The following is a 27,800-nucleotide window of genomic DNA, read 5'->3' as shown; positions in this document are numbered from 1 at the left end:
TAGAGATTACTTTTTTATTATTGAATTAAACTGTAAAGTCTACATCTACAATTTTAATCAGGAAGAAATGCTTTGCATTTACATCAAGGACACATTTATTCTAGTGGAATAAAACAGACACAGACAAAAGACCAAGTACACATTTAAAAAATAAAAAAAAAGACTACATGTTTTACCTGGTCCTACTTTGCTATTTTGGACCATACCTTTCCTATTAGAAAATTGATCTCACATACATATTAAGTCTGATTTATCTTCCCACATTTCTGAACATTAAATGCAGTTTCTCACAATTTCTAATTATAAACAAAAGATTGAAAGCAATATGGGAATCAAAGTTTAAAAACAAAAAAAGTAAAAGTAGACTGCTATTACTGTATAGAGGCAACGCTGAATAAAACGTGCTCCCTCTGTGGCTCATCTCAAAACACTTTTACTTGGAGAGGCAAGCATTTCTGATCTAGGAGTAAGTTTCCCACTGCCTTTGCAGAGACCAGACCTACGAATATTTCTGGTCAACTGCAAAGTGAAAAATGTCTACAAAATATCTAAAAGCTAAATATCAGACTATGGCTGATGCAAATCAAAACTGTGTGCTGGTCTAAATATACATCTTCAGCTTTTCCTTTTTAAAAAGTATCTTTTTTATTTCAGAAGATATTTAAAAATAACTTACATTTTTAATGTGCTTTACTGTCAATGACTATAAAGTTGAAACTCACATGATTAAATCAAAATTTTTGTTTTACTTGATTCTACTGAAATTTCAATTGCCTACTACTTTACTGAACAAAGTTATACATGAGGTAAGTTTTAGCTAAAAAAAAAATAAATCAACCACAAAGATAAAGTTAACCATTTCAAAAGTAAACAAAAATCATAATGCCCGCCTCAATTTCAGAGTTTAAAAATTTATGTATTAACTACTGTGTATCCAAGGAAAGTTTACTATGTAGTTTAAAAGCACATACTTTTTGCTTTTAAAAGCACATACTTTCAAATCAAATTATGTTGGGAAATATAGGGCAAAAAAAAAACTTGGCAAAATGCATTTTTGGTAACAGAAGATAATTCAATAATGAATCCAAATGGAACCTAAGACTGGTGTTTAAAATTTCTAACTTCTAAACACACACACACACACACACTTATTTATCTAAAAAATATTTTGGTAACGGATTGATAGAATAAATGTTTTGCTGTAAATAAAAAGTACAAGTTTCCAATTATAGCCTTATAGCTAGCTAAACAGTCTTTAAAAACATGTACAGCCAGCTAACAGTTCTCTAAAACATGTATAAGTTGCACTGATAGATCCCTGCTAAAAATCAACTGCATTTAAATGGGTCTTACCGAAGTAGGACATTCACGATACTAGATATCTTTTAAAAAGTGAGTACAATAGGGCTACAACAATAACATTACTATTAATAAAAGTTACAGAAGAGATTATCACTGTACTTTTCCCCATAAACTCCATCAAACTTTGTTGCAGTTACCAAAACTACAATCTCAAGTTACTTTTTCTCTTACCACGTTTCACGTCTCTAGTTTTTATTAAGCAGAGAATAATTCTTAAAATCTTTTCTGTAAGAATTCAAAGTATTTAAATGTGTAGCTTCACATTATACTACCATGTTTTGCCCTTCTTGTTTCCCAAATACACAAAAACAATATACATTTTTTCTCAAAAAAGAAATAAGATGTCCACATTAAAAAAATAAAGCCTACAAAAAAGTTCCAGAGCTAAAAAAAGAGTATTCATATGGCACGAAGTGATCTCCTACTAGTCCAAAGTCCAAAACATTAAATGAAGTCCATTTATATATATCTTGCTTGCTTTTCAATGGAATACTACATTTACTGAGGTGAAATCACATTTTTTTTGTTCTTGAGTCAAGTGTACACAAATTTTTTTAATACAGTTATTAAAAATAGGAGACCAAGTTGAATGTGCCAAAGAGATATCATTCAGTTGACTTTTTTAGAGTCATTAGAAAGAAACTTATAGAATGGATTTCCTTGGTTGGTTTCCATAGCTTGATAGACCAAAAACAAAAAAAAGGCTACGACAACGAAGAGCAAAATTTTTATCCACATGGGAATGGAGCGTCCCTTTTTTGTCTTTTCTGACTTGACATCTGCCAAGGGAACATACTTAGGAATATATTTAGACGAAAAAGATTCCTCCATCCTGAAATCACTGAGTTCTAACGGCCGGCCAGCAGCCCCTTTGATTGGTCTGCGGCAACTAGCACTGTTGGGAGTGAAAGGAGGAAGAGAAAAATAAATATTAGATAAAGTCATAACTTAAATAACATAAAATGACATTATCACTCCTAATTCCAAACACATTCCTTGAGGTAACAGTAGAAAATTGTCATATAATATAAACAGCGAGATCAGTCAACCTGTTTAAAACTTCTATGCATTTTTCATTTAAAGAGTTAGATTTGTATCTTTTATTAGAAAATAATATTCAGAGTATTATAAATATTCACTAAATTTGCCTTCTTAAAGGTTTCTCAAGCTAATATATTTAGGGGATAAGAGGAAAAACATAAGGTAGTTTGGTTGTGATTCCTTCAATCAAGAAACAATTCAATAGATATCTAAAAGCAGTCTTTTCAATTAGAAAAGAGAAACTCTCAGGAATAAAACCGATTTCCTTCTTACCAGGTTTCAGTTTAGATTTAAAAATAAGAATTAAATAGTAAGTAAATGATTTATTTACAACCTTTCAGCTTAACAAAGTTAATTTTGAAACTGACTCAACTTTCAAGAATATGAACTAGTTAGTGCTTAGAAGAATTAAAGTGCTCCCAAAAAGAACAGTTTACTTATGAGAGCAGAGCTACAGTAATTTTGTGAAGAATTAAAAATTAGAATTTGTTTATGTATGTATATATAAAATAATTATGTTGTACACCCTAAATATATACATTTTAATGTCTCAAATATACCTCAATAAAGGCGGGAACAAATAAATAAATAAAAATGCCCTAACTGAATACACTAAATAATTGTTTTAGTGTATCTGAATACCTAATTCCTGTTGGTGTAGCTGCTTCAAAGGGAAACATTTCCTTAAGAATATCCCTTTCTACTCTTCTTTCCTCTGTTTTTTCTCCCACCTAATAAGAAACAAACAAACAAAAAAACAACCAGAAGTTAAAATTTAGTGTAAATGTGCAATAATTAGAACACAATTTTAAACAAAAGCTTTGGAGAACAGAATGCACTTAAATCTATCCAACTTTTACAACTGCCATTTCTAAATTCATTATTGCTTAATTATCCATACATTTCCAAGGCTCTCTTCAAATTTCCTCAGTGTGAAGATATGTTAATGTTGTAATGGGGGGCACACATTCAAATAAGTTAAAAACAAAAAACCCAAAAAAACACAAAAAATAGAATTTCAGTACAGCTAATATGGCAGTGTAAGTTCCCTCCAATGCTTTTCATTGACATTAGAAGTACATTGTTTCTTCCTGTTAATTTTGTAATAAAACAGGTGATCAAATATAGAAGATATCAAATTAAGATGGATCTTTTAACAAATTTTAGTATATGCTTTTAACTAGAGAGTCAATCCAATCTTCCTAATTTAAGAAACATAAAATAATTTTTTAAACAACCTGATTGCTTTGCTAAATTACCTTTATGCCCAGATCAAAATAATCTTTGATAAAGAATCATTAAAATTATAATGTATCCATGCAGTTAGTACTTTAAAGCTTAATTTTACAGGAGTTAATCAATTCAAGTATAATACAAAGTCACTTTAAAGTCCCATTATCTGACCTTTCAATGAAAGGTAGTATAGCTTCCCCCACAGCCCAAGTAACACTTTCAACTCACATCCATTTTAACAAAGAGAACATATTACAAGCAGCACACAAATGAGCACTCCCTTGAAAACTGGAACTTAAAGAGGCACACAGTAGTAGCAAGAGGATAGTATTAGCATGTCATACGATATTACTTTCCATTGTCACTAATAAAGTATGTCTTTAAGATAATATATGCACATAAATAGACACACACCCCCCCACCCAACAAAGAAAGCTCTGCTCCCTCCCACTCCAAAAAACAAATATAAATATTTCTTCATTAAAAGATCAATGATAGCATCGATCTAAATTTTATTCATTTACTTCAGCTCTTGTCAATGGTTTCTTTGGTGTTCTTCTGGGTATGTCTGAGAATTCAGTGATTGGCAGAATAGGAGCTGCATGCTTGAAATTTCCAGTCACCCTATTGACAACCTGCCAAGATTCAAATTATTCAGACTCAGAATTATCCAAACATAACAAAGACACGTTAAAAGAAAAAATGATAGTTGATTTCTCTAATATTTGAAACTTTCCCTTAATAAAAATTTAGGCATAAGAACCTAGAAATACATTAGTGTTTCATGTGAAGGAAGCCTTATTATATTCTTCAAACATGTTAGCAAAAAAGTATCCTTATAACACTAAGTATTCTTGCACAATGAATTATACATATATTAAAGTGGCTACACTGAAAACTTCTAAAATTCAGAATTATATGGGGAAAATGAGTTTAAAATATGTTTAAAAACATTTGAAAAAAAAAAAAACAAAACATTTGTTTGAGGTTTGCCAAAATTCGCCACCTCCCCAATTCTAAGTAAAGGATAATTTACAAAGAATACCACTTGTATAGTTTATGAAACATATTTACTAAAGTTTCGTTGCTTGAAGCCATTATAGTTTCAGCTATGGGAGTACTCTCTGAAATTATTGCACCATCTATACGAAAATGTTCTGAAGTTTCCACCTGTTAGTTTGAAAACAAAACAAAAACAATAAATATAAAATAACCACTAAAACCCTACCAATCTGAGAACCCCATTCTAAGCAATAAGCCTTGCATCACCCTTTTCCTCGGAGTTCTTCTCGACCCTCTCGTAGATTCCCTAGTTAATGCCTGCAGAGGTCCGCCTTTTGAAGATCCACTTGTCCATTCAGTCTCAGTTACTCCAGCTTGAGAATAGCTCTATTCAAGCATCAACACATTAAAAAGTCATATTCTAATATCAAACACCTTAATAATGATGGCCATATTAGCATACTGAGAATCCATGAGAAGTTTCCAAATGCCAGCATTTGAAAATAATGCTATGCCCTCAAAATATTTCAAATGTATTGACTGACTAGATATGTAGGCATAAGAAAACACTTAAAATATGGTAAAATACATTAGAGTCCAACTATAGGAGCTCACATATTATGATAAAAGTGAGAGGGGGAAAAAAGACATCAATTTATCACTGGCTCCTTTTGTGACTTGCTGTTTACTATCTGGCTCCAGTATCATAGCTGCATCTCTAGCTGTCTAAACAAAAAAGCAGGCTGATCATGACTTGTAAGAAAGTCATTTGTTATATATAACAAGTCAGTTTCCTTTTAAAACAAAATACAAATTTTATAATTGTTAGCATAGATTAAACATTATTCTTGTCGTGTGGTTAGGACTATTTAATCTATACACAGCTATCTGACTTAAAAGTTCCCAGGTGTCAAACTCATCTTAGAAACAGATAATAAAATTGAGCAGCAACAAAAACTTGATGGTCATCTTTTTTGTGAACAGGCAAGCCTAAAATGTCACTGCCAGGACTCAGTGCCACTCACTCCTCACTACTGAAAAAAGAAGAAAAAATGGTAATAGGGATAGACCACTGTCCATTTCCAGTCCCAGATTTATTTCTCCTTGGAAAAGTCGATTGATTTTCCTCATTTAAAAAATAATTTAGCAGTCCTCACATAACAGTTTGAAAAGCACTAGACTAGTGCTTCTACCTGAAGCTTTTGTTAAAATGCATATTCTGATTAAGTAGCTCCAGGGTGAGGCCTGAGATTCTACATTCCAAGGATCAAGTTATTCAACTTTTGAAACTTTTATTACCAGATGATTCTTATAAATTCTTTTAACTAGAGGACATCTATCAATGATTAGTTATACTAGAATATGCTTATACTATCACTTTTGCTTTCAAGCTAATATTTTATGTAGATAACTGATGTTTTTATATCTAAGTTAGTGTCTATTAATTTTAAAGATAGATATATTTTACTCTTATCTCGGGACAAGAGCAGTCATCCAGTAAGTACACTTATTTGGCTGGAAGCATTACTACCAAAACACCACAAGATACAGACATAGTTTCATACATCTGGTTTTATATTTATCTATATTTGGAATTGACTTTATAAGAGTTTCCCCTTTGACTCACAATCTGAATCTCTGGGTTTCTTTTCCAGCTATCAATTAGGAAAAATTTGCTGAATGCAAACATTGTTAGTCAAAAGACAAATTTGTAAACAAATCACACACACATACAATAGATGCTTATTAATAGTTAAATTCCTGATTATTTGAGTAGAAGGGAACACTAGTTTTAATCTGAAGTTCTCAATCCTGGTGGCACAGTATCATCTGGGAAGCTTTTAAAAAATACCAAGTGCCCCAACCCCACCTTAGACCAATTAAGTCAGAATCTCTTCTAGACCGGCCTGGGCTTCATTAAATTTTGTAGCTCCTGAAGGGATTCTAATGTGCAGCATAATGTAACTGACTTATGATACATCTCAAAGCCAAGTATTTTTTTCAAACTACTTCCAACACTGCTTCCTCTTTAATAATCAATTGCTCAATGCCAATAAAAATAATGAGAGTATTTTTAAAATATTCTAGTTTGATAGTCTACCTGGTATTATCAATGTATACTATTTAAAAACTCCTCGAAGAATTAAAAAGAACATTACTTTAAAGGGCTAATAAAGTCATCAGTTATGCAACTAATACAATATGAAGCCTAGATATTTTACCTATGTCCACGAAGGTAAGGAGGGGGGAAGAAGAGACATACTTTTCCCTTAAAATTGGTTACCTACCAAATTCCAGGACTTTCCATTTGTTATGTTTTATTCTGAATAAATAACTGAAATAATCTCTTCATCAAAAATTTTACCAAACATCTACTGAAACTATTACACTTAAAACAAAAAAAAAGTTTACATTTTTATTAGTTATCTTTGACATTAAAGGCCAAGTTCCATTTAGAGATTTTTAAATTTTCTCCCATGGAAGAAAACACAAGAAATTCATTGGTTGCCTGTGGAAATAGCTGGGAACACGGGTAGGATGGACACTTTTCACTATAAATCATTTATGCTTTCTTTTGCTCAGGTTTATTAAATTCTTTGGTTGAGGACTGTCAACCAATTTCATTAGTTCTTGCCTATCATCTAATTTAGAATTAATCATCTTCACAGAAAACTATCTTTCATACAACCAGAAAAGATACCTTGAAGACTGAAAAAAAATTTTTTCTACCAGAATCCACTATGCAACAAGTGACTTTGAGAAGAAAATATAAATAAAAAACAAAATTACAATTCAGTGTTATAACTACTTAAGAGTAAGATGGACCAAGCAATTATTAACTGAAAAGAAAAACTCACTGCTACATAAAATTAGTAATGTGACTGCTATATGCTCTGTGGCCAAAATAAGGATTGTAGTGTCATCTATTTTCAGCAAGATGTTCTATAGAAAGTCCTCAATTTATCATGGAGACAACAGGAGGAAGAAACAAAAAAACTCTATCAGGTAAAAAGTTATTCAGAAGACATCAGGCAGTTGAGGCACATGAGAATGCAGGAGCTGGGTTATTAAAGGAGGCTATAAATCTCATTCAGTAAAAATACAAGCTTTAACTAGGTTATAAAAAAAATAATCAGGATAATTAAAAGCCACCTTACTTTAAAGAACTATTAATTTAAGTAAAACATGACCAATATGGTTACTCATATTAACTTTTTTTTTCTAAAAACAGCATCATATCCCTCCATTAGAGAAAGGTACTCCCATACATTACTTGTGGGAATGCGAAATGCTTCAACTCTTACACAAGGGAATTTGCTAACATCTAGCAAAATTACCCAGCAATTTCACTTCTAGATTTCCTGAAGACAAACTGGCTAAAACATGAAACAACACATGTAAAAAGGCTGTTCACTGGTGCACCTTTGCATTATTCAGAATAGCACATAACTGAATAATCAATAACAAACAATCAAAATATCCATCAAAAGGAAAGTGGCTGAATAAATTACAGTAAATCCATAAAATGCAATACCATGCAGTGGTATAAAGCAATGAGGAAGCAATGAGGAAGAAGGCTATACTATATCTTGACATGATCTCAGGATAAGTGTTTAGATTAAAAACAAAAAAATAGAAATGTGCAATGTAGGCTGTCTTTCATATATGGAGGGGAGCATAAATAAATATATAAATCTATTATTAACTTATATTTTCAAAAAGAAACAAAATATAAACCGAAACTTAATAAAAATAGTAACCTATGGATGGAAGGAGCAAAGATAGAAGCCAGATTTCTGACTCTTCTTTTGGCCAAATAAAACCACATATATATTCTCAAAAACTAAAAAACAAATATGAAAGAAAAAAATTCTTTCAAGTGACTTTAAGCACAGTATTTTGATTTTATATCCTTAACATAAGAAAAACTGCCCCCCTATCTGAAAATACAATTAGCAGCTTTACTATTAGTAGTAATATTGTTATTTAGAAACATATATATAGTGAAAATTACATAAGAAACAATATTATTTTAAGAACCAAGATACTTAGCATAAGAGAAAAGAGATATAAGTGTAACACCTAGAAATTAGCCTGCATTCATAAATTTGAGGAATTCATGACCTATCTTCTCTTTCTAAAAAGTAAGTACTCCTAGCTTTACCTACGAAAAAGCCTAGAACAATGACAACTCAGGAGGAATGAACACCCTAGCATCCAGGCTGTAGGTAGCTTCCAAATAATATTTTCTATTAAAAGGATAAGGAGTTCTTTGGAAAAATGACCGACTTGATAAGAGGCAGGAAATATACAGCCCAGGACTTCTTATTGTGCCAGCAAAAAAAAGTATCGAAGACAAATGGGGTCAATAAAAGGATACAGGAATCAACTCAGTAATTCCCAGTGGCTAAAGATGGTGCAACTTGAATGTGAAAAAAGAATAATGACTGCAATTGATCATAAATCAAATATATAAAAACCACAGTAGTAAAAAGATATTATTGATCGCCTTTCAAAATGACTAGAGCACTTTAACTTGATAACTGGCAAATAAAAGGCATGTAAGCATTTATCCTGGCTCTCCTATATGAATTTTATTTCAAGGTAACTAGGCAATTTACAAGGGAAAGTTCTTTATAAAAGAATTCCAGTTATAGATGTAAAGGAATCAGAGAATTCCTAGATCCATTATTTCATTTGAAGTAATGAAATAATGGATCCAGGCAATAATCATAATGGCTGTCATAACCATTAAATGAAAGGGCGACGTGGAACTTTATAACGGATGAATCAGGCTTTCAACGCCTGAACCTATTACTAATTAATTTTAGCATCATCAAAAGGATATCATGTGTCTCTGAAATGATGCAATGTGAAGGCCACAACGCCATTGGTGAAGTATTCTTGTCAAAGTAACTGAACTCAGATCTAACCAACCCTGTAGATCTGTGCTGTACAAAATGATAGCTACTAGCCACGTGTAGTTATTTAAATTGAAATAACATAAAATTAAAATTTTAGTTTCTCAGCCATACAATACAAGTCACATTCCAAGTATTAAGTGGCTACTTAATGAACAGCAGATATACAACATTTCCATCATCACAGAAAGGTCTATTGCACAGTCCCACTATAGTTCTAACTCCCAGTCTACAGGAAATCCAGGGTATAAAAGAGCAAATTAGGGCTTCCCTGGTGGCACAGTGGTTGAGGATCCGCCTGCCAATGCAGGGGACACGGGTTCGAGCCCTGGTCCGGGAAGATCCCACATGCCGCGGAGCAACTAAGCCCGTGCACCATAACTACTGAGCCTGCGCTCTAGAGCCCGTGAGCCACAACTACTGAGCCTGCATGCTGCAACTACTGAAGCCCGCATGCCTAGAGCCCGTGCTCACAAGAGAAGCCCGCGCACTGCAGCGAAGACCCAATGCAGCCAAAAATAAATAAATAAATAAATTTATTTTAAAAAAAAAGAGCAAATTAAACGACCCTTGAAGAAGCAATCTGCCAAATCCACAATGTGAGAAATATTATAGAGAACTAATCTGGTTTCTTCACCAAATAAATGGAGGGACGGGAAACCGTTATAGTGGAAATAGCTACAGACTTAAAAGACAAAACAAGGGCTTCCCAGGTGGCACAGTGGTTAAGAATCCGCCTGCCAATGCAGGAGACACAGGTTCGAGCCCTAGTCCGGGAAGATCCCACATGCCGCAGAGCAACTAAGCCCGTGAGCCACAACTACTGAGCCCAAGGGCCACAACTACTGAAGCCCACACGCTCTAGGGCCTGCATGCCGCAACTACTGAGCCTGCATGCTGCAACTACTGAAGCCCGTGTGTCTAGAGCCCATGCACCGCAACGAAGAGTAGCCCCCGCTCGCCGCAACTAGAGAAAGCCCACAGGCAGCAATGTAGACCCAATGCAGCTAAAAATAAGTAAATAAAATAAATAAATTTATTTTTTTAAAAAAAGACAAAACAAAATCAAAAACACCAAATGATATGTGGAGTTTGTATGGAACCTGATTTGAATAATTCAATCATAAAAGAGACATTTCTGAAACTGGAGGTTACTGTATGGAGAATGTATAAAGCTTTGAACACAGATATGAAAGATTTTATACACACACACAATGCCAATATCACTCCAAATAAAATTAATAATTCTTTCATATCTAACATATATATCTAATATATATAAATAAAAAACAGCTCCAATCTTTTAGAGATATATACTGAAATACTGACATTTTAATGTGTGAAATGAGATAATGGCAGAGATTTGTTTTAATATACTTCAGCAACAAACAACAAAACCAAAGGAATTAAAAATGCTGCAGGGTGCAGGTGAAGATAAAATAAAACTGGTAGAATGTTGACAGCTGTTGAGGTTCTGTGACTGAAGGATCAGTAAACTCCTCCCTTTACTCTTCCATATGATTTAAATTTTGTGGGACTTCCTTGGTGGTCCAGTGGTTAAGAATCCGCCTGAATGCAGGGGCCACAGGTTTGAGCCCTGGTCTGGGAAGATCCCACATGCTGCGGACCAACTAAGCCCGTGTGCCACAACTACCGAGCCTGCGCTCTAGAGCCCACGTGCCACAACTACTGAAGCCTGCGCGCCCAGAGCCCATGCTCTGCAACAAGAGAAGCCACCATGATGAGAAGCCCGTGCAGCGCAATGAAGAGTAGCCCCTGCTCGCTGCAACTAGAGAAAGCCCGTGGGCAGCAACGAAGACCCAACAAAGCCAAAAATAAATAAATTTATTTTAAAAAAAAAGAACCTGCCTTCCAATGCAGGGGACATGGGTTCAATCCCTGGTCAGGGAACTAAGATCCCACATGCCACGCGCCACAACTAGAGAAGAAACCCGCACGCTGCAAAGAAGAGCCAGTGCAGCCAAAAAAAAAAAAAAAGTGTATAATAAGGCCGTTGTCTAACCCTGCCTCTCATCTCCTAAATCTACTCTCTCCTTTGACTATTTATCCTGTCCCTCAGTTTAGATTACTCAGGTCAAACAATTACCCCTTAAACCATATTTAAAACCATCTTCCCACCCTCCTTTTAACTTCTTATCTGACAAGTCAATGCATTCTTGCTAGCACTATACCATCTTGCCTACATAAATTGGACCAAGATTCTCCATGCCTGTCTATTTCAGTGTCCTTCACCAGATTTTCCTAGTTTCTCTTGCTCTGTTATTTCCTTATTCTTCAGTGTGCCCCTGCAGCTCTTCCTTGGCAACAATAGATAAAAAGACAACAAAATATTTATTTCAGTCTTTGGTTCAGTATTAAACCAAATCTTCTTTCATTCAAAGCTCTATACATTCTCCATACAGTCACCAAGCTCATTTCTAACAAATAGTTCTGAAATTCAACTTAACTACATCAAACTAAGAAAGACACATGGCTTAAGAAATCAAGAATACTTCCACTGATGATGATGTGTGACTTTAAAATGACAAAGAGAAAATGGAAAAGATAAATAGCCAACTAGACAAATCTTCCAGCTGGACAGAAAAAGGGTAAGGAAAATGACTCTAGGGATAGCTGACTTGTAAAGCGTCAGCCAAATCAATGCTTGATTAGCCAATAATTTGTTCTCTGTAAACTGAGTTCATTATTCCTGTGCTTATTTTCCCCTTAGTTTCCTACATTTTCCTTTTGGAAAAGTGCATCTTGCCTCACCCATAAAAAGGTGAATTTTTGTCTAGAATAAGGAAAGAAAACAGTGTGGTCTTAGGATCAGACTAGCTTCAGAGTTGAGGGAAAAGCCACAGAATTATTATAAGACAGGCAAAAATAAAAGCAAAGTCAAAAATCTAGAGACAAAGACACAAATATAAAACCATTCCCCTGTTTTTTATTATATCAGAATTGCTTAGGTATTTCCACCTTTTAAAATATGTCTCTTAAAAAGCAGTATGACTGGCTCTGAACCATGCTTAGCATAGAATCAAACACAAATGAGACATTTATTAAACACTTGCTTTTGCACTAAACACAGGCTACACTACTGACAAAACACACAAAGTTTAGATTTCTAGCGCCATTTAATGAATGCTTTATCGAGTGTGCTGGATTTTGGGTGTCAACTATGAACTAAAGGCAGGGACACAGGCAAATTAGTGTTGTCAGAAGATTACTTATACCTGAATACAGCAACCATAAAGCTAAAGATACCTGATTGTGCTCAACTCTTCTTTGCTTGAGTGTTACCGGAGTCTTTGCTCTGCCCTTTAGTGGTTCTCTCTTCTCAAGCTTGAGCTCTATCTTAGAGTCTGGAAATAACATCGGAGAAATCATTACTCTCTGAGACACACAATAAACTACAATGTCATCCTAACATTACTCTGGAACCCTGGTTTTTCGGCACACTGATACATAAAATAAGTCTGTATATTAGTACTACCTCAACAGACCCAAACTGGTTAACTGCAATTTCTGTCTTTAAAAACTTTTCTTTTCCATTTTTATTTCATTCCATTTTTGTTTATCTCCCCCACTCCTTAATATGATCACCACTTCTTCCTATTTATTCTTTCTTTTTTCTGGGACTAATAGCCTGAAACAAAGTAACAACCCGTGGAGGCTTTTCACTGAAAACAATTAGGAAGTGGGAAAAGTACATTAGAATATATAGTTGTTACCATTCTTTTGTCCATACAGTGCATTATTACTACATAAACAAAGGTTAGTTATTAAATTAAAATTTAGAATATGGGAGGGAAAAAGCTATAGAGAATTTTAAGACTGAAAAAAACTTGTATGGTATCAAGCCGCTAATAACAATAAATAAGTACAATGACGTTAATACATAAGTGCATTTTAAAAGTCTGTCCTTTTTTGATGTGACTATAAAAACCCTGGGTATAACTGAAGAGGTAAGGAAGAACCTTGTTCACAGAAAAGTACAACCAATCACAGGTCACTTCTCCTCAGCCTCCCCCATAATAAAGTACCATATCTTGGAAGAGAAGCTAGTACATGTATATTAGCGTATCACCATGATGGTTATTACCATAACAACTCAAATACGTATATCTTTTTTCATAGGCTTCAATATCCCATTCTCCTAGTTTTGATTTTATCACCATTTGAAGGGCTAGACTTTTCAAGAGACTTGATAAAAATTTTAGTTAGCTTCCACATTTTTGTGGCCATTTAGCATAGTATAGCAAAATTAATGTCAGTTGTCACTTCTAAAACTTCTATTACCAAAAAGTTACTTTCTTATGAGACAGAAATGGAGTCAACTCTTAAACAAAAGCTTAGTTTTGCATGAATTCAATGCAGTTGTGCTAAAAAGTAGTCAAGATAGTTATGTGTCTTCTAAATATCTAGCCTAGTACCAGTCAGTCCAGTCTACTTGCAAGTTTCCCAAAAATAGTGATTTTTTTTTACCATGTTAGTTCAAATAGTTCCATCTTTATTCAGGATTAAGGTATCAACTCCATCCCCCACTTCCCAGTCATTCTATTAATGGCTCTATTATCTATGGGACAATCTTTAGCATTATAAAGTCTTATGTTATTTCAGAACCTAAGAATCAGAAAGCAAAAAGTAAAGAACCCAATAGTACTTGAGCAGAAATTGATTAAACAAATAAGATATCTGGTTACAGAATAATTCCTCTTACAAACTTAAATTCCAATAGCCAATAAAAACATGGTCTTCATCAACTATACTTCAATTAGAAAAAAAAAAAACCCCAAAACCATGGTCCTCAAATAGGAAAAAAAAAACCCCGAACATTTAATAATAATTTGAATATGTTCAGCTATACCATTGGAATGTCAAGTGAGTTTCAGTGATGAAATGGAAAAGGGATGTTGTTCATCCATAAATATCTAACTTGTTGCAACTCTTAAGAATAAAACACACATACAACATGTTTGTGGAGACCACACAAAACTGTTCAAATTTAACAACTTTATTGAATTTGCAAAAGCATTCTACAATTATACATTAAAAAAAAAAATCACATAGTACTTAGTAGGTACATGTATACATGTACATTTCAGAAGACAAATAACAAATAGAATTACTCCCAGAAAGCTGCAAAGATGGATAGGTTAATCGAAGAATATAGTAATGGCTGTAAGTCCCAAGGGACTATATTTTGTTTATAATTAATACTACTATTTTCCATAAAAATACAAAGAAATTCGATTATCAAGTGCCTCCACAGTTAGACCCCCTCATCTTACAATCATAGAAATGAAAACAGAGAATAATATATTGCTTTATTTAGACACACAGAAACTGGGATATAGTATGATTTCTTATGACTTTAAAAAAAAATAAAATTTGCTTTTAGAATTTAGCTTAGATTAAGCCTAATCATCCATGAATTACAACATACCTTAAAAGTGTTACTTATAAAAAAAAAAAGTCCCATCTTTGCTGATTTGTCTGACTATAGTTTCACGGTGGCGGTGAGAACGCACGGCCCCAGAACACTACGGTCTGGAGCAGTGTTTCTCTAAGTGCAGCCCACCAACTGTTTGCTACCAGTCCATGAAAAAACGAGGCATTTGCGCCAGCATGTAAATCAGCGCACTGTCTTTCCTCTACCAATAAAGTTTTACCACAAAAATAAAACCTGTCATTCATCTAGATTCAAATTCTGGTACATGCTTATCTTATCTGTGGATCAGTAACAGTTTGTAGACTGGCACTTTGAGTTGCACTGATTTGGAATATTATGAACGATACTGTAGATAACAGTAAAAAACAACACAAATGAGAAAATAAGAGAAAATATGTAGACAAGTTCTGGAAAGTAATAAAATATTTAGTAATATTTAAAACCATGGAGACTCAACTTATAATCTAGTTAATGGAATTTTCTTAGTTTTGAAGAGTTGTAAAATATTAAAATAGGAAAGACTGAACTATTTGAGAAAAAAATGTGATCTAGAAAAGCTTTAAACTGTTAGTATCAGGCTTTCTTTCTGTGCAACTAAAAAAAAAAAGGCAGATATATGTAGGCAATTACTTTTATACTGCAATTTAATTGGTAGAAGTTTGACACTTTGAAATTAGCCTATTCTGGAGACTAAAAAGACCTTAGAAAATTTTGGCATAAAAGTACTTCAAATTCCTAGAAAAGCTACCAACTTCCCCATATCAAAGATAAGATAGATGTCTTTATTCTTAATTTTATTAGCGTTTTCCACGCTTTTTAATTACTTTGAACACTTCCCTTCCAAACAATGTTCCGCCTTTAAAGGGAGTAACAGCCAGCTTATTCTTAGAAGCTGGATTAATTTTGCAATCTTTTAGCCAGAGATATCGGCGACCTAAAGTGGAAGATCCCATGGTATGAGCAGCCATTTTTATTTCATCAAAGGCAGCTTCACAAAGAAATGAGGCTGCATCGTATGTTTTGCTTAGCATCCCAAGTGCCTGGTGCACGTGACTAGGATCTGAGCTGAGAATTTGTGCAGCCTGACTAATGTCTGCCTGCATAGCCCGAACTACAAAGGCAGTATGGGTTGCAATCCGCAATGCTGATGCTGCAGCTTCATACGTTCCACAAAGTGCTAAGTCCAACTGTTTATCACAGGACTCAGGGGAAGCTGCCTGAATACCTGCTGGTGGAGTGGCTTCAGAAATAAACCCTAGGATTTCATCATCTACTTTTGGAACTGATAATATCCGTGTTGCCTCTCTGGAAGAAATTGGATACTTGCATGCCAATGAAGGCAGCTGCCTGTCAATTTGCTGCCACTCCTCTTCAATTACTTTTAAAATAGATTCATGGAAGGGAAAAGATAGTTCGGGGGCATCTATTTTATCTTGCTGTGATTGCTTAGACATTTCTATGCCTAAGGTAGTGAGTGAGTGAGAGACAACGGTTTTTGCAGAAGAAGACATCAGTTCAGATCCAGGTATATTTTGAAATGCCACAGAGGAACCTGAATCCTTTTCTTCTACTGACTTCTCACTGAGTCTAGGTAATTTTCGTGGAGGAGACAGGGATTCTGTTTCTCGAAAATTAGGTGCATCAATTCTCTTCCATATATTTTCTACATCCAGTGGGGGTGTAGAGCTAGAAGTCCCAGGCAAACTACCTACTCCACCCTGGACCAACAGAGAATTGACGTAATCTCTGATTGCCTTAGCCAGTGGTGGAGAAATTACTTGTGATCTCTCAGACTCTTCTAGTGCTCTCCTTTCACTGGAGAGAACTGACTGATCTGAAACATGGGACCTCTCAGTACATAATGGTTGAATTCCACTTTTCTCTCCACAGTAAATATTTTCTACTATGTCTTTATAGCAAGTACTGGTGGTTTCTTTAATCAGTGAAGGAGAAGCTGCAGCAGAGACCAACATGGCAGCGAGTTCATGCTGAGGAGATGTCGAAGAACTTTTCTCTAAACATCTATCATGGCTAGACTTGGAGGAAACAAACAAATTCCCTCCAGAGGCTAACTTCTGCAACTGTTCCCTGCCAGGCAAGGCTGTGGCAATAAGAGGTTCCCTAGGTGGGTCTCCCTTAGAAGAATGTACTTTCTTAGCTGCCTGTTGTTCAGTCCTGCCCAAAGGAGGACGGGTGGAGATTTCAGGAAAAGAAATACCCTGAAAAAATCCACCAGAGGGAGTAGTTGCAAGTTCAGAAAAAGGAACAAAATCCCTAGTGGACTTCACTTTCTTGTGTTCTTTCTTCTTTCCTGTAGAGGCAAAAGAGGCAGGAAGTTTAAGCATTACTTGGGTTTAAGCTGATTCTATTCTTTGCCTCTTTGCTAATAACACAGTGCTGTTGAAGGAACATTCTGAACAACCAATTTGACAGACTGTGCCCTGGCAGGCAATGCTTATGGAGATATAAGCAATTTGAGTCATTCAATAGTCATGAAATTAACAAACAAGTCATATGAATTAAAAATTTATACGTGTCGAGTTGTTCTTAAAATAAATTTTAAAAGGTCATTTATTTCATGTACTATTCGAAAAATATTTATATACCATGGCCAAATTTTCTTAAAATAGTCTACTAAAAACATGTCAAAATATTTACTATAAAGTTTTCTTGAAATCAGATCTTCTAGCAAAAACTATAAATTTAAATGCTTATCAATATGAGAACAGAGAAAACATGTCGTATGTAAATACTACTGCTACATATCAATTACGAGAAATAAATCAGACACATGAAATAAATCAGTAAGAGATCTTAATATAACAGAGTAAAGAAAAGCAAGTGATAAGATTTAGCATATCACTTATACAGATTTTTTTTCAAGTACAAAATAATACCATGTATTAGGCAGATGCATACGAAAGAGTATTTAAAATCAGGCTGGAAAGATAATCATCATATTAATGACAGTGGTTGCTTCTGTGGAGATGATACTTAGAAAGGGATAACTGGGGAAACTTTGTGTCTACTTGTAATACTTTTTTCTCTTAGAAAGATGAAATTTGCAGCAAAAAAGATAAAGAGTGATTTTACGTGACAAAAAATTAGACATTTCTACTTTTCTGTTTCTTAGGATTCTCAACAAAAGGTATTTATATCAAATTACTTGGAGGACTACTCTAGTGATATGAACAAAATTTACATATATCTTGGTAATATTATTTAAAATTTTATCTTCTTCATGGTTACTGTATCTTATGAGTCTGAAAAGAATTTGATTTGTTTTTTGATTATATACTTTATTAACATCATATAAAATTTTACCTTCTTCATTGTCACTGTATCTGTCGGAGTCATTACTTCCACTCTGTCTTGTATTTTCCACTGAAGAAGAAATTGCTGGCAGAGGAGTAGAAGATCTAGATTCTGTGCCTTGTTCCCTCAGTTTCAACAGCTTTTTCTCATATAGCTTCCTGGTTGTTCCTGTATTAAGGTAGAATTTGCTTTATTACTTGTATTGTCTTATTTAAGATCCAACTCAGACATTAGCTTTAGAAACATTAAAATGTTACTTTTCAGTTTCCTTTTCTAAACTTAAATGCTTAAAAATACTACATAATGGATTCTTTTCTAAAACAGGCATTTTTCTGGGATGTTAATGCATGATTATAACAATGGTTTTTTGTTTTTGTTTTTTTTTTGTAGAATGAAATACATAATAGATTGATTTAGGTCTTACTATGGATAACCTATTGAAGAGCCATGTATGACTGAGTATCTTTGACTGAAAAGTTTTGAACTCTGTGTAATTTCTCTCGTACTAAGTAATAGTATTTGCCTTTGTAGAAAAATCATGTTTATAAACAGAGTGTACTTCTCTGAATTATTATGATTAAAACCCCACAACTCTAAGAGACTAATATGCCTATAAAGGCCATTCAGCTATGGGAAAAGTTCTAAAAGTCACATTTTAAAAAACTGAATATATCTGACACCTAGCACTGAGTAAATTTAAGATGTTAAATCATATTTCAATATACTGCTGCAGTAAAAATGACCTTTTACGGAAAATGTGTGTTACAAAGAGAAATGATTTGCCAATTAGATAGCAAAGTAAAATTGATTATAAATAATTTAGTAACATATTTCAACATCAATGACAATTTAAAACTAAAAATAGCTTTTACTTTCTGGTTTACACTAGCTATATGTCTTTCCCTGATTTCTATAAGATGAATAAAATGATAAACATATATTTTTTAGAAACAATACATATCTCAGAATGTTACAGATGAGTAGTCTTAAGATGAACAGCTGGGGAGGGGGAAATAAGGAGACGCTGGCCTTAAAATTTCAGTTACACAAGATGAATAAGTTCTAGAAATCTAAGTATAGCTTGGGCTACAGTTAACAACACTGTATTACATCCTTGAAATTTGCTAGGAAGGTAGATCTTAAGTGCTCTCACCACACATACATGCATAAAAGAAAACTCTGTGAAGTGATGGATATGTTAATTAGCTTGATTATGGTGATCATTTCACAATGTACATGTATATTAAAACAGCAAGTTGTACACCTTAAATGTACAACGTTTGTCAATTATACCTTAATAAAGCTGGGGAAAAAATAAACAACTGGTATATCAACATGTAATTTAATGTATGTTGATACACAATACACAGTCTTCAGCACCTCCCTTTTGTAATTTTAAATGAAAAATATATAAAGGGTATCAAATGTCTGTTGGTAATTATACTAATAGGCTTATTATCATCTCTTGGGAAGCCGTACATTAAATAAGACAAAAGAAAGACGATATTCTAAATTCTTATTTGCAACTACACCTATAGGTAAAAAACAACCCCCAAATCTACAGTATTCAAAATTTTACAGGGACTTCCTTGGTGGTCCAGTGGTTAAGCATCCGCCTTCCAATGCAGGGGACACGGGTTCAATCCCTGAGCAGGGAAGTAAGATCCCACACCTGTGGGTCAACTAAGCCCACATGCCACAACTAGAGAGAAGCCCATGTGCTGCAACGATAGCCCGTATGCCACAACGAAGATCCCAGGTGCCGCAACTAAGACCTGATGCAGTCAATTAAAAAAAAAAAAAAAAATTTTTTTTTACACAACTTAGAAGATCAAATAGAACTTTCTCATCTTGAGGTTATTGCCAAGACCCTCCAAAATTAAGGCACAATCAGCCTTGCAAACTCACTGACTTAACAGTAACCAAATGATGGAAATCCAGGGTATTTACTTTTAAGTTTTCTCTTTTCAGTTTGTTCTTTAGTTTTCAGTTTGTTCTTCAATTCCAATCAAGACAAGACTTTTTAAAAGGTACTTTTAATGATAACTGAAAGTGGGTACTATGCTGGGAATTGAATAACTTGAGTTCTTTTAACAAGTCTGTCACTAACTTACTGATTTGGATTAATTTGGCCAGCTATGTTACCTCAGATTTTCCTCAATTGTCATATAAGACCCATATGTCTCATCAAGTAGTATGACATGGGCACAATACGAAACAATCTCAACAGAGGTAATCTTGGGGATTAATTAGTTCAATTCTCTCATTTTATTTCCCTCATTTATATAGTTAGGGAAACTAAGGTCCTGGTCATATAAATGATTAATGACAGACTGGTCCTTGGAATGAAAACTCTACTTGCTAGACAAGAGGGGTAAACAGTGTGGGGTACTGCTTCATAAAAAGATATTTGAAATTTTATCAGCTTACCCACAATAGGACCAGGGTTCACTCCATATTTCACAAGCTGATCCAGGAGGTCTTCATTAGAGAGCTCTGTTACATCTAGATCATCTTTATCTTCTAGTCTGGGTTTATCAGTTTTCTTTGTGGCTTTCTGTAAACGAAGTCCAGTTATCATTTCCACATGAATTTTAAAATGTTCATTTATAGATACTATATAAATAACACTGCATATAATAAACATGCAAATTTACCTTCAAGTTGATTTATAGTAGAGCTTAGCAATTTGATTAAATTAAAAGCAACTTATTATTCAAAAGTATTTTCTAAGTTCCCCTGTAATTATACAAACCTAATAAGCCAAGCAAGTAACTCAAATTTTAGATATTACTGTTAAAATAGTCAATTTTGGTTAACCTAGCTAAAGAGGTGATGGCATCAAAAATTCAAAAGAGCAAAAAGTCTGGGTCTAAACATTTTCATCCAGATAACTGTAAATACAATTTACGACTGGTTTTTCTATACTCCTTGAAAGTTTAAATTAATCCAGGAAAGTTTAAGATTTTACCATAAAGGTTTATACATGTTATGTATAAAAATGATTTCTTTTAAACAAGCATATCAAAATTTAAGAAGCCCAAATGAATATTCTTCTTGTAATACAGTGACTTTAAAAGCCAGTTTTTGACTCATGAAGGAAGTCAGACTCTGGCTACATATCACCTCTGACACAGCTTTGTTGCCACATATAGTCTATATGACCATTTCACTAAGACTAGCTGAAAAGCGTGGAACAAGCTTTGAGAAAAATTTTAAAGGCAGTTTTTAAAAGAATTTAAGCAATGGCATTCTTTATTGGAAAAACTATATAAACTTCCAAGGTTAAACAGGGGAAGGGAGCAAAAGTATGGTTAGCTTTTAGGGTTGTGGCAAATAGCTTTACAAACGTCTCAGTAATCCCAGTAACCATCAGAGCACAGAATATAAACGGCTGTTTAAATAATGGCCACAAACATCAGTCAATGTAGGCCCAAATTACTGTTTAAGGCAGAAGAGCCAATACTGCATCCTAGAAATATTTTATGCAAAAATCATAAAGCTGTATGGGCTGTTTACTTTCCAGTGATGCTGAGGGGGAAAGAAAAATCAGGCATTATTTGGTCATGTATTAGAATTTGTTTTTCAACCAAATAAAAATGTGAAATACTTCACATAAAGAACATAATAAGAACAATAAAGTCAACTCATGAGAAATCTTCAATACAATTTTTAAAATGTCTGTGAAAAGTTACCAAGGGTACTTTCAGAAGGCTTTAATACTGTACTAATCTAGCATCATCAAGCTCAAATCTTAAGCAACTCACACCTTGATGTCAAAATAGCTGCCTAGAGTCTAAGAGTCCTATATATCAAATCCTTGAATTCTTTAGAGAAGACTTCTTTTTTTTTTTAAATCAAAGAGACCTAATCCTGTGACCTACTTGAATATTCCAAAAGTGTGGACAGGTTGGGAAGAAAAACCCCACTGTGTAACATAAATACTTTAAACAAAAAAAAGCAGTCAGGTACAGATTACTTGTAGAAAAAAATCCCTCTAACCCTAACAATGTTCAAAATCCTACTCCTAACCAAACATCCAGGAATTTCAACTTCCTGAAGCAGCGTGAGGTTTTCAAGAAATAATCTGTCTTTGGCACTCACTACATTCTGCTTACTTTTTATTAGTTATCTGTACATATGTTTTACCTTCTCCAGATGGTAAACTCCTTGAACAATTGTCCTTAAGTCTGGTTTGTTATCAAAACGTCAAAACTTCAGGAAAAGTTGCCCCTATTTTAAAAAGTCTTACCCCATTCTGAGTCCTAATATTGGGCCTGACAATCTGTATTTTGATGTGTTGCTCAGGTGATTTTAGATGTAGCATTTAAGAGGGTAACACAAAGCAGGAGCACTGTCATATTGTATCCCAAGCAGCTAAAATTAAAAAGAGTGCCTGACACAGGAATAGGTACCTGATACATGTTTTGTTGAATGAATGAATCAGAGTGCCATCTGGTGAGGGGGAAATAAGCCACTTATTTTTAAAAACCAATTTCTTATTAAGAAAAAACAAAGACTTGGCATATCCAAGCAGGAAACCAACTCCCTCACATTTTCTTAAAACATACTGAAAATCTACAGCTGTACAAGGAAATTTTAAGTAAAGGCCAATAAACTGGCATAAGGTAAGTCAAATAGAGCAGGTGCTCGTAACGGGCCACCTGAGTTTTATTTTTATGGAGAAAAGCTCCAGAAAAGTAATGCCATTCTATGAAATATCAAATTTAATAAGAATAAAAATTGGGAGTATACATATTTATCAAGCCAGCAGTTTCAACCAGGAAGAAGGAGCCATTAGTTGTAATGATTTCTGCCTCCAGAGAGCTTTGTTCCTTTAAGCAAATCATGTAATCTCTTAGTTTCCTTCGGTCAAAATACCAAGTACCAGCTATGTGCCAGGCACTGTTCTCCAGTTTCTTCCCAACTACCAGATGATCTCTAATTTCTTTTTCAACTTTAAAATCCAAAAGTTCTGTGATATCACCTATGAACCACTCTTATTTAAATCTCTACCATTAGTAGCAAAGATGCTGAAGTGTAACTAATTATTACCACAGAGCAGATTCTATTGAGCATTTATATACCAAATTGTGTTCTAAGTGCCTTATATGTATTAACTTATTGAATCCTAAAAATCGTATGCGATAGATACTAATATCCCCATTTTACAAGAGAGGAAACAAGTCCAAAGTTGTTCATGTAACTCAGGCAATCTGCATACCCAGTTATATGGTAACATTTGAGCAGACTTTACATATACGTCACTTTCACAAACTTACCCCATCCACTTCTGAATACATTATGGTAGCACTGTATTGTTCTGGCATTAAATAAAGACAACAAAATTCAGAAATCACATGTTGTAATAGCTAACATGTGCTGTAGTTGCTGAGCACTAGACATCTTCACAAATGCAACCTCATGTAATCCTCTAAGTAGCTATTAGATTATTCCTATTTCAGATGAAAACTGAGCATCTGATAGGCAATGCTCTTTGTTCGAGGTCATCTGAATAAGGGCAGAACTGGAATTTGAATCTATAATTCTGATTCAGAAGTCTGTACACTTAACACCTTACTGTAGAATACAGTGGTCAATTTATGATTTAACTTTTACTACCCAACATACTCTTTACTGTTCTGTTCCATGTCATTAAATATTTCCTGTTAAGAATTCATAATTCATCAGATCAGACCATTCAAGAATGCTATGCTCCAATGGATTCCAAACAGCTACACTGCTTTGCACCCTGGAACTAAAAGGCAGACCATCAACTCTGTATGTAAATGTTTATTTTTGTGTTGACAATGCTGATAATTTCATCACTGGAAAATACTGGTTACCATCAAGATGCATAAAAAGCATAGAAATAAGAAAACTAAAAACTAAAACCAAATTTTGAACATGCAAGTATTTTGTCCTATCACACCAAGTGTACCTGACCATGGCAATGGCTGAAATGAAACAATTTCTCCTTTAGTTAAAAATACTCTTCATAAACCCATGCTTAAATCGAAGATATATGCTATGTCCTTGGCCAAATCCATGTTAATGTTTGATTTGTTTTAAAATGTTAAAAATTCACCATTTAAAAAAATCTGCCTTATCTGAAACTGTCAAACATAATTTGGCTTTCTCCTAGATCATAAATATTCTTTAAAAAATGTAACTCTATATTGTTATTACACATGGGGCTAACAATGACTAGAACATAAAACACTGTACATATAAAAGGAGAATAATTTTATATACCAATTATTATAAACGGTCTAAGGTTGTTTTCTTATAAATTCAATATATTTTTTCCTATGCCTGATAAAAAAAATTTATCAGACTCCTTAGTTATATTAGGACTCATTTTTACTTAATGTGCTTTAAAGCAGAAAATGACGTTACTGACCAACTACCACTATTAACTTTTTCAAGTTGTTGACACCACTGCACCCAGCCCAGGGTACACATTTTTGAGTTTTAAATACACAAGGTAGAAAAAACTTAAAGCTGTCTTTGACACAGTTGATATCTATATGGATTCAAACATTGAGATACACGCTACTGGACATAGGAGGTTCTCTTAAAAAATTAACTATGGTGGTTGGCAGGTCTGCAGAAATCAAATTCCTGCAGTTAAGAGCGCATGATAGGAACTCAAAAATGTTGGATAATTGAACTAAAATTTTAAAATTTTACATTCAGGTCTTCTTACACCCCAAAGAACACAGGGTAGACTGGGACATACCCTCTTTGAAAAAGTTGAAGGAAAAACATCAAAACCGAGATAGCTGTTTCTGTCGACAGCGAATCATCCATCAAAATAAGAATGAATAATCCTATCATAAACATACAACCAAATACTTCCACAGCTCAAGAATGATACATTTGCACAGGAGACCAACATAAGGTTCTATAGAAGACTTAAAAAAAAAAAAAGTGTGCTGATTTAAATGGAAGATATTTCATTTTCAACCAAATTTTTACTAAAATAGTTTGAATATTACTTTCATTTTCAGAGGGGTTGGGGAGAAACAGGTAAGGGATATACTGTATTTCAAAAATAAATTTCTTATTATGGAGTACAGTGGCTTTCTTCAAATCCAAAAACAAGACATGAGAAACAAGAAGGTGCGATTGATCTTTTACTTACCAAACTAATATTTATTTGGCACTACTATGTGCCATGCATCGATTTAAGACATAAGGTTTTCAATTTTTCTAAAGCTCAGGCTAAGATTTAATTAAATCCACATGTGTCTATTATATCTTTCCTTCATTTCCATCTGGGTAGTCCAGAAAATACAATGGATAAATTTTTTAAAACTGAAGTTAAGATAACTTTGAAAGAAGCAGTCATTTTAAGTTATACTAGTAATCAGTACAACTCTAAACTCCACTTTCAATGTTTTACAAAGCACTGTACTTTACACCAGTCACTAGTTTTAACTACATTCTATTATGATTTGAAGCCTGATAACCAGGCAGATTCATACTAGTAGCACATAAAACCCCACAGAACAAAACCCAAACTATTCTCAAACGAAATATGCATTTGCTGGAGCCAATCTGAATTTACCCGGGATTAGATATCCCAAATTGCAACACTGACAGAGCAGAATGTCATGAAATAAACATTTCTCCTGAATCCGAAGCTTCTCTTTTCTTCATGCAAATATACCAAAAGGAAAAACATCCCCCAAAACCCCTAAAACCCAAGCCCTGAGTAACTAGAACTTTAAAATATTTGAGCGTCTGTGATAACCGCTCAAAGATGTATTTGAAAATGCTCGTTTAATTTAGAGTAACGCTGCCCCGCCAAAAGACGGCCTGCTGCTGGAAAGGAGTAACACAAACAAGAAAAACATAAACCGTTCAAAAAGCCCTCCATATGCAAAAAACATAAAAAGGCGGGAATTTCTTTATTTCAAATTTTGGTTAGGTATCAGTATGTCACAAATTGCCCTCCAGGGAGCGCTCTGACACCCGGTTACTAGTCATTTCGGTTAATAAAGCGGGAAAACGCTCGAACGTAACCTGTAGCCATTTCGAACTGACCCTCCTTAGGGCTTTCGAAAAGGGCAGGAAAGTCTCCGTCCAGCTGCCCACTCCCGGCGGCCGGGCGTCCAGGGACACAGAGCTGCCTGCGCGCGCCCATCACCCGCGCGCAACCCGAGAGCAAACGCCAACTTCACACCCCCCGACACACCGCGGCTAAAACGCGCGCCTCGCGACCCTAACTTCGGGGCTCTCCTCTCCAGCGCCCTTCCCTCTCAGAGCCCGAGAGCCCGCAGACCCAGATGCCAGCTCCCCGGGAGGGTGGGGGGATAGCCCCGCCGCCGAGGAGGCCCGAGGGAGGGCTGAGAGCGCGCGGGGGTGGGGGGGCGGGGAGCGCCCACCGCTAAACGCCCGCCTTTGTGGCTCCGGCCGTGCGTCCTTACCCTGCCGACGGCGGCGCGGCTGCGGCCCGCGGCGGCGGCCCCGGAGCCCAGGACCGGGGTAGGTTCGCGCTCTTCGTCGCTGGAGAAGTCCGGGGGCCCCTTGCTGTTGGCGCCGGCGGCGAGCGGCTGCCGGTTGCGCGCCGTGAGGTGCTGCAGGTACAGCTGCACGTACACGTCTTTGCGCTGCTCCCCGGCCGGGAGCGTCACATTGTTGGCGACCAACTCACTCTTCAACTTCTCTTTCGTCAGGACCGAGGGGTCTTCCAGGAACTCCGGCATCTCGGCGGCGGCGACGAATCCCCTTCCCCGCAGCCCTCGCACCCGCCGCTCACGCCGGCGCGCTCGCTCCTCGCCCGGGGGGGGTGGGGGGCCGCGCTACCGCCTCCGAGTCTCACAGCTCCCGGCCGGGACTTGCGCCGCGGAGCACAGCGGAAACTCGCGCACACAAAGCCAAGCCAACGCCGGACACAAAAGCCCCTGCAGAACAAGCGAGGCCCAGTGCAGCCAAGCCAGGAATCCGCAAGAACCCCAGCGCACACCCCACGGCCAAGAGAGAGCAGCCTCTTCGCCCACGCCCCAAGAACGAGCGCCGCCATTGGCCCGCGGCCTGAGGAAGCGCGGCGGTGATTGGCGGGACGCCTCGCGCGGGTTCCATTAGCCGCGGAGCCCTGCTAGAGGTGGTGGAAACGCAGTTTAAAAGCCGCTCGGGCGGGAGCTCCGGCGCGTGGCTTGTTCCTGTTTCCCTTTTTCCCAGGATGGCGATAAGGGACAAGTCGTACTGCTTTTTGTGGGCCGTTTCCTCTCCCTCCCCCTGCTGGAGAAGCAGCTTTTCTCTCCGGGGTCGGTCGCCGGCGAACGGGCCGGATTTCACGGCAGCTGCGAGGACCCGGGCTGGGCCTCTCTCAATTCCGGGACACTAGTTCACCGAAGAATAGCCGCAGCCTTTCCTCCCCAAACGCTAGCCCTGAAGGGAAAGAAAAGGAGCGAGCCGTGCATGTGGACGCTCATCTTCCTCGATTTGATTTACTTGGGGGA

At 35.8% G+C, this 27,800-nt stretch overlaps 1 protein-coding gene across 4 annotated transcripts; it reads right to left on the bottom strand.

Moving 5' to 3' along the window:
- On the bottom strand, positions 1 to 27,362 carry TMPO (thymopoietin). 4 transcript variants are annotated; one of them, XM_059936715.1, is made up of 9 exons: positions 26,766 to 27,149; positions 20,761 to 20,887; positions 18,340 to 18,498; positions 12,828 to 12,925; positions 4,906 to 5,025; positions 4,711 to 4,806; positions 4,161 to 4,271; positions 3,046 to 3,134; positions 1 to 2,257 (listed from the first exon to the last, which is right to left on the bottom strand). In XM_059936715.1, the coding sequence occupies exons 1-9, from the start codon at positions 27,042 to 27,044 to the stop codon at positions 1,972 to 1,974; spliced, it is 1,365 nt and encodes a 454-aa protein (XP_059792698.1). In that variant the 5' UTR covers positions 27,045 to 27,149; the 3' UTR covers positions 1 to 1,971. The 4 variants fall into 4 exon arrangements, with proteins under 4 accessions (XP_059792698.1, XP_059792700.1, XP_059792699.1 ...); XM_059936717.1 differs by lacking the exons at positions 4,711 to 4,806; positions 4,906 to 5,025; XM_059936716.1 differs by lacking the exons at positions 4,161 to 4,271; positions 4,711 to 4,806; positions 4,906 to 5,025 and having other exon boundaries at positions 26,766 to 27,362.
- Between the last annotated feature and the right edge of the window lie 438 nt (positions 27,363 to 27,800).

This window comes from Balaenoptera ricei, chromosome 10 (assembly GCF_028023285.1).
Source record: "Balaenoptera ricei isolate mBalRic1 chromosome 10, mBalRic1.hap2, whole genome shotgun sequence".
NCBI lineage: Eukaryota > Metazoa > Chordata > Mammalia > Artiodactyla > Balaenopteridae > Balaenoptera > Balaenoptera ricei.
Note: the sequence above shows the minus strand (reverse complement) of the source record. Positions and strands in the feature narration are given on the sequence as shown.

Excerpts from the sequence above, each read along its gene's own strand:
- TMPO (XM_059936714.1), bottom strand. The coding sequence starts at position 27,044 with ATGCCGGAGTTCCTGGAAGACCCCTCGGTCCTGACGAAAGAGAAGTTG. Across the intron at positions 20,888-26,765 it reads GCCGCGCCGCCGTCGGCAGG|AAAGCCACAAAGAAAACTGA; the intron begins GTAAGGACGCAC and ends CTTCGTTTACAG. Across the intron at positions 17,327-18,339 it reads ATACAGTGACAATGAAGAAG|GAAAGAAGAAAGAACACAAG; the intron begins GTAAAATTTTAT and ends TTGCCTCTACAG.